Below are 7,207 nucleotides of genomic sequence, written 5' to 3'. Positions count from 1 at the left end.
AACTTGTTGGTGTAGCTCGATAAACACAAGTAAGCTTGTATTAAATATCTTTATAAGAGATTGCTTCGATTCACCACACACGTAACCTTGCAGGATATTTCAAAGAACTTGTCGATGCAGCTCGATAAACGTAGATGAGCTTAGCGTATGAATTCACTAACTATTGGCGAGCTCAAGTGGATGAGGCGAGCTCAAGTGGAGAGGCTCACATGAATACTGACAAGTTGGTGAAGGAGCTCATCGAGTCCTTTTGAGTGGCAAATATTATAATTGTAACTTCTAAATATATGGTAGATGAATATAATCTACTTGCTAATATATTTTAGGTGTTTAACAATTTAACTCTATCCATTAAGCCTAAAAGTCTTATTTATTGTTTGGGCTTGTGTGATAGCTTAGCACATCTACTTTTGGATGTACAATGCTATATTATATTGATTTTATTTTATTTTGTCATTTAAAAACTTTCAACAAAATATATTTTAATTATGTAAAGTGTCAAAATAGTCACCGACTATTTATATGAATAATTTTAGTTAAAGAGTTTATATGAACTCTAATAATCTCCAATTTAAAAGTATATGTCTATTTTGACATTTATATAAACTCTTATACAGAATAACTAGTCTATGACTATTTTAGCATGTTACTCAACTAAAAATCAAAGTATTTTAACCAACAAATTCTGCTAATATTATAGGTCAAATTATATTTATAGTTGTGGTAATTATATAATTAACCATAAGAGATTAATATAATTATAATGAATTTTCATTATATTACGTTAAATGCTATGAGATTTCTGTTTCTTGAAGCAACATATGAACCTCACATGTTGTAATCCACGAATAAGCATCTTCGGAAAAGTAGGAAAGAGAGAAAGTGAGAGCTCGGCGGGCTGCCCGCCTCTTTGTTCCATTCATGGCCGTCCAAACTCCTTCAGGCTTCTTTAATTATCCGCCCCTCAATTTACCCACTTGAAATTTTTAAGATTTACATATCTACCACTCACTTCTTAAAATTATTCACATAACCGCTGTTGCTACAAATAAAATTGTCGGATAAAACAATGTTACTCTGTCCTTTGTGACCATCTCTATAGTTCGTTTTATTTATTGTTTTTTTTTTATTTATTTTATATTTTGATTGTGGTTGACTTTACATTTGGTTAATGATATATTTATGATTGTGATCATAAACAACTTTATTTTAGTTTGCTCATGTTAGCCCATATTATATTTATTTATACGAACAATTATATATGTTAGAAAAGTGATTAAGTTTTGCTTTAGAAGTATTTCTTTGCCTTCGTCAAAGGAGCATGCGAGAAAAAAATAAGGCGACATTCATACTCTACCAAATACAACATAAATTTTTTTTAAAAGGTGAGCTAAAGGCCAATATGTATGATTTGAATTCAAAATCTCATGCTGCGAAATTACACTCTCAATCATTATATCACAGATAAATACATAAATATAACTTACTTACTAGGTCTTTTCTTGTATTTATTGGTACTGCTAAACTTGGTCTTTCTTTCTTTCAACATTTTAATAATTTATATTTTTTGAGCTTAAAATTAGACTTTGTTTTGTGTTAATCACACTCGCCTTTGTATTATGAGATAAAATACTTTTATACATTTTGCTGGTCCTCTCGTGATAAGGATTTATTTCTCCTGTCATTTAATGCTTGCTTAACATATATCATCTTAAAATCATATCTTAGCAAGATCTTCATTTTAGATATGATATCTTTTTAGAATGTAAATTTGACAAAATTTTAGTAGTTATTTATTCTTGTATTATGTCTGCAACATTTTTAAATCTCATATGTATAATATATAGGCCAACTAGATGACATATCGTCTCGAAGAATATTTAATGTTATGTCATGTCAATCAAAATCAATTAAAATTGATCGCACGTGTCTAGTTAATCATGCTCTTTCACTTGACGTGGTTTATAAATATAAATAATCTCATTAGCTAACTCATATCTATTGCGAGCTAGTTCTAGTTAACATAAGAAATAATAATTAAAAAAAAGATTATAATTAATTCATATTTTTGTATTATAGCTTCAACTCATTACTATATATCAAATTATCATTCTTTTTTGCCCACTTGTACCTAACTATATTACAAAAAAATTATATCCAACAAGGCTTCTATGTCATCAAGATTTTGCTTCTCATTTCTTATTAATTACATTATCTTATGTTAGTCTTTTATAATATTTTTTGTAATTGTAGAATAACATTATGATCTTCTCATATCTATCCCTATAGGTTGTACATAATACAATTTTCTTGACAGAATGGACAGAATGGATGTAGGGGCTGCATTTTTTTTAAAATGCCACCCTGAAAGGGTTAGAAATTAGAATTTTGTTGATTATTGGGTATAATTCTAATTGTCTTGATTATCTATTTACAATAGCAATAAATTTTTTTTGCACGTGCGAGTTTTCTCCTAGGGCCAGCGCGAGATAGAATTTCTCGAAGCATCATATGGTCCGCACAGAAAGAACACTGCGACCATCTAGATCAACCGTCCACTGGTAAAAGCAACTCATTCCACCGTTGTTTCGATGGCGATAGCATTTGAACGCATAGAACATTGTATGCACTTATTAACATAAAATTCTGCCACGGGGTTGAGGGCCACCTTAGGAAAGCTGTCCTCCACACGACCTGATGCTACGTGGCATTGATCGCATAAGGTCACCGTGGGGGGAGCCCGCAAGTTCGGTACTGTCCCCCGAATTTTTTGGAAAATAGAAATTTCGTTTTATTTATTTATTTTTAAAAATCTCTGCCTCAGCTTGTATTAGCCCACCTTCTTTCTCCACCGCGTCTTCTCGTTGATGGCGCCTGCAAAACCTAATCCGGCTCCGCCGCCACCTAAGAAAGCCGACGGAAAACCCTAAAAAAAGCTGAACAATCTCAACCCTGCAAATTCAGTAAGTTTACTTTCCGCTCTCCTAATCGCTTAAATTTGAATTTTTTTAAGCTGACCAAGATCTTGAAATATGTCAATCTCTTCAATTCGGGGAGATTTTCGGCAATTTTTAAGTTTCTGAATTATTTTGTTCATATATAGTGGAACCCTAGCTTAAAGAATTATGTTATTCGTGAAATGTTAGGAGCGAGAATTTCGTCCTTTTCTGATTCGGATTGGCTTTGTTGGGCTTGAGATTGTTGTGTGGAGGGTTTGTTATCGAGAATCGATAAAGTATTAAAACCTGATTCGTGTGAAAAAATGGCGGAGGAAGGTAAGAAGAGTACCGGGCTCTCCTCTGGGCTGGCCTCTATATTGTCGGATGGCAATGAGAAGGAAGTTCCGCAGAGGTCTCATCTTGTTTCGTATTTTGATGATCTTGGGAGTCAGTCTGTGGAAAGGACAATAGAATACATATTGGATCTCCCTCACAGGTCTATTCGTCCGTCCTCTGGATTGGTTGATGTTAGTTTCATTCGTGCTGTCTTGAGCAACCGATTACTGGCATTGGAAGTTGGTAAGACCACGGATTCTACTTACAGGGATGGGATTATGGTTATTGACTGTGGTTTTGGTTCTAACGCCGTTGTTATAGATAGTGCAAGTATCTCTGGGGAAATAAGAAATACCAAAACTTTGCTTATGGAAAGTTTAGCATCCTTCAGCAGCACTCGAGCCAATGCGTGTGTGTGGAAGGGGAAATGGATGTATGAAGTCACATTGGAAACTGCCGGAGTTCAGCAACTTGGGTGGGCCACTGTTTCCTGTCCCTTTACTGATCGCAAAGGAGTTGGTGATGCTGAAGATTCATACGCTTTTGATGGAAGGAGGGTTAGCAAGTGGAACAAGTACTCTAAAGCGTACGGTCAGTCGTGGGTTGTTGGCGATGTGATAGGTTGCTGCATTGATTTGAACAAGGACATGATTTCCTTCTATAGGAATGGAGTGCCTTTAGGTGTGGCTTTTGATGGGATCCGTAAAATGGGGCCTGGGATTGGTTATTATCCAGCACTTTCTCTTTCTGAAGGTGAAAGGTGCGCGTTAAACTTTGGTTCTCGTCCGTTTAAGTATCCTGTTGATGGCTTTCATCCTATTCAAGCTCCACCAAGCTCTGCAACTGCTTCACTATATTTGCTTCAATGCTTATCTCGGTTATTGGAGATGCAACATATGGATAAATCTAATTCAGCATACTTTGAGAAACTGAGAAGATTGAAGAGGTTTTCTCCTATTGAAGAGCTATATTTACCTATCTCCCATGGCATTTGTGAGGAGCTCTTTGCTATGATTCACTCAAATCAAGGTTGCAGTGAATATATTTCATGGGCTGCACTTTTGCCATTCATGTTAGAAGTGTTTGGATCACAGATTCCTCATGATTATGCTTGCTTGGATCAGGTTATTGGACTTTTTTTTGAGTTTCATGGTCATGTTTCATTATTTCAGCATCTCATCATGGCCCTTTCCTTCAGCTGCAAGACTGCTCCACTTGTTTTAGTGGATTGTCCTTATACTGGATCATATCCTTACTTAGCTTTGGCTTGCCATATACTCAGCCACAAGGACATGATGACTTTGTGGTGGCAGTCGCCTGAATTTGAATCGTCATTGGAAGACTTTTTGTCAACAAAGAGTCCAAACAAGCAGGATCTTCAGTTATTGATTCCATCTGTATGGTGGCCTGGATTGTCAGATGATGTTGGTTCTGAAAGTAGTATGATTCTCACAACAGGAGCTTTGTTTGGAGCTGTTAATAAGGTATGCTATCAAAGGGGTATTGCTCGTCTTCCTATTAAATAACTTGTTCTCTATTTTGTTTTACAATGGGTTTATTGGTGAACTTGTTATGAGCATTGAGCCTGTCGGATGATTGGGTCGGGTCATCTTATTATCATCACTTTCAACTATCAGTGCAACAGTGTGAATGCCTTCCTGAAAATAGTTTTTTTTGTACATTGAAATAATAATTACATGTCCTATATAGTTGTAGATTAATTTTGTAATCTATTAGAAGCGCCATTTTACTCATGTCTACTAACTTATCTTAATGCTATATATATATATATATATATGTCTGGGATCGAATCCATTTGAATGACTCAATCCTATGAAGTAGTTACAACTTGCCTAGCACAGGTCTAGTTTTTTTGCATTAGGTGGTTCATTGCATTATTCACTACATTGATTGTGGAGGAGGTTCAATTCGATCTCTTGATTGTGGCTAACAGGTTTTATAAAAGTCAAGTTTACCTTAGAAAGCATTAATAGCCAAATGTGTAACAAAAGTGATATTTCTTTTCTTAGAAACTGATGCAAGTCTATGTGTTTATGGTTTTGAATATTAGTGAAGTGAAATGTACGAACAAATTATCAGCCCTTGAATACCAACTTAAGCTGCATGGTTATATTTATTGTTGTATGATTGTTTATGTCTTTTCTCATTGATTTATGTTCCAGATGTTAAAGCATTTTTTAATTGCTTGGCTGAATTTACTCAATAAGCCATAACCGAGATAAATATTCAGTGGTAACCTATTCCCAGTTATGATGTACAGTTTTTAGCATATAATCGAAACTTTCTTTATTCAGTTTACTTTCTGTATTCAGCATCCTTTTTATACTTGAGTACAATTTTCAGATGCATCAATCTTTTGTTTCTTCTTCATCATCAACTCCTATAGCTCAACTGGTTCACTATCTTATCATGGAAGGAAATTTAATTCTTATGCTTTTGACGAGAACATTTGAATGCACTGCCATTATGCGAGAATTCTTGTTGCTTGATTCCTATTTTTTCCATGTTATGTTAGAGCTAACGTTGAGCTTGTGTAATATGCAGATAGAGGAGCTGCATCGGCAACTTTGTTGTATGATTATACGATTCATACCTCCAACAACTCCTAGCCAATTACCTGGATCAGTGTTTAGAACTTTTCTACAAAACTTAATCTTGAAAGTCAGGGGTGTAGAACATAAGGTGCCTCCTTCAGATGCGTCTAACAATTCTACAGTCGTTTCTTTGTACACGGCGATCCTTTATTTCTTATCTGAAGGTTTTCCAATGGATGACATATATGACTTGATGGGCTCCACTGCAAATTCTGAAGCTGGGGGAGGCTTTCTTCATAGGGGTGGAAAGAGAAATTTCCCAGTGGGGTTGCTATTAAATGCTGATACACATCGAGGTTGGATCTCAAGGGTTGGAGGTTCAATTAACCATTTATTGATGTCCCACCATGTCAGTGACGATGAAAAAGTTTTGTGGTGGGATGAAGGATGTATGCATGACTATGATACAAAAATAACACACTCTACAAGACAAAAGCCTTGTTGTTGTTCATCCTCCGAAGTCGATATATTTAGAACATCAAAAGATAATGCTAAATGCTTAGGTAGAAATTCAAACGGTCCCTGTTCTTCTATTCCAGAGAGATCTGTTACTGCAGAATGTGCTGCAGGCAGCTTGAGTGATGGTATTGTGGACAAACCTAGTTCAAGTGGCCGAACAGAATCGGATTTTGGGTACCAGACCTTGCAGCATCTTGGGAGTGAGCTGTTAGTCAATACCTCATCTTTAGATGCGCTACGTGAGGAGGAGTTGCTTGATATCATGCTCTTTCTGTATCATTTGGGTGTTGCTCCTAAATTCAGGCAGGCAAGTTTATCAAACCTTCATGTATTTATTTGTTTTATTTTCGTAATGTATAATTCATATCAACAAAGACTCTTGTGAGTTTGGCTTTAAATTAGACTTATTTATATGCTTGAATAGTCTTTATCAACATTTTAATAACAATAATATATCTAATTATATCATTAATTCTAATAATACTATAAATCCTAACGTTTATCTTAGAGGCTTTCAAATTGATCTTCTTCCTTTCTAGCATGCAAAATTTTCTTGTTAGCTTCCCTGCCCTCAATTGATTTAATTTCATATTAACATATTAATTATATATCAATTTAATGTATATAAAATTCTAATAAATGAAACTAACACAAATGTTTACCTTAACTCGCAACTTAGTGTTTCAATAGGTTTCGACTCTCCACTTAACTCCTATTCTTTCTCTTCTCTTGTACAGAAAGTTCGTGTCACCTTACTTCTACATTTTTAAGATTTTAATATCTTTAATTTTGATACTAAATGATCTTAGATCTAACATTTAAAATATATATATATATATATATATATATATATTTGTA

The 7,207-nt window shown here is 34.7% G+C and overlaps 1 protein-coding gene across 1 annotated transcript in view; it reads left to right on the top strand.

Annotated features, from left to right (window-relative positions):
* Positions 1-2,825: 2,825 nt before the first annotated feature.
* Positions 2,826-7,207, top strand: part of LOC110024992 (E3 ubiquitin-protein ligase RKP) — a 14,658-nt gene continuing 10,276 nt past the window's right edge. Inside the window, 3 exon segments of the mRNA XM_020725213.1 lie at positions 2,826-2,963; positions 3,147-4,759; positions 5,841-6,656. Of these exon segments, the coding sequence (XP_020580872.1) occupies positions 3,263-4,759; positions 5,841-6,656 (2,313 nt within the window). The 5' untranslated portion in view covers positions 2,826-2,963; positions 3,147-3,262.

This window comes from Phalaenopsis equestris, unplaced genomic scaffold, assembly GCF_001263595.1.
Source record: "Phalaenopsis equestris unplaced genomic scaffold, ASM126359v1 Scaffold000287, whole genome shotgun sequence".
NCBI classification, from domain to species: domain Eukaryota; kingdom Viridiplantae; phylum Streptophyta; class Magnoliopsida; order Asparagales; family Orchidaceae; genus Phalaenopsis; species Phalaenopsis equestris.
Note: the sequence above shows the minus strand (reverse complement) of the source record. Positions and strands in the feature narration are given on the sequence as shown.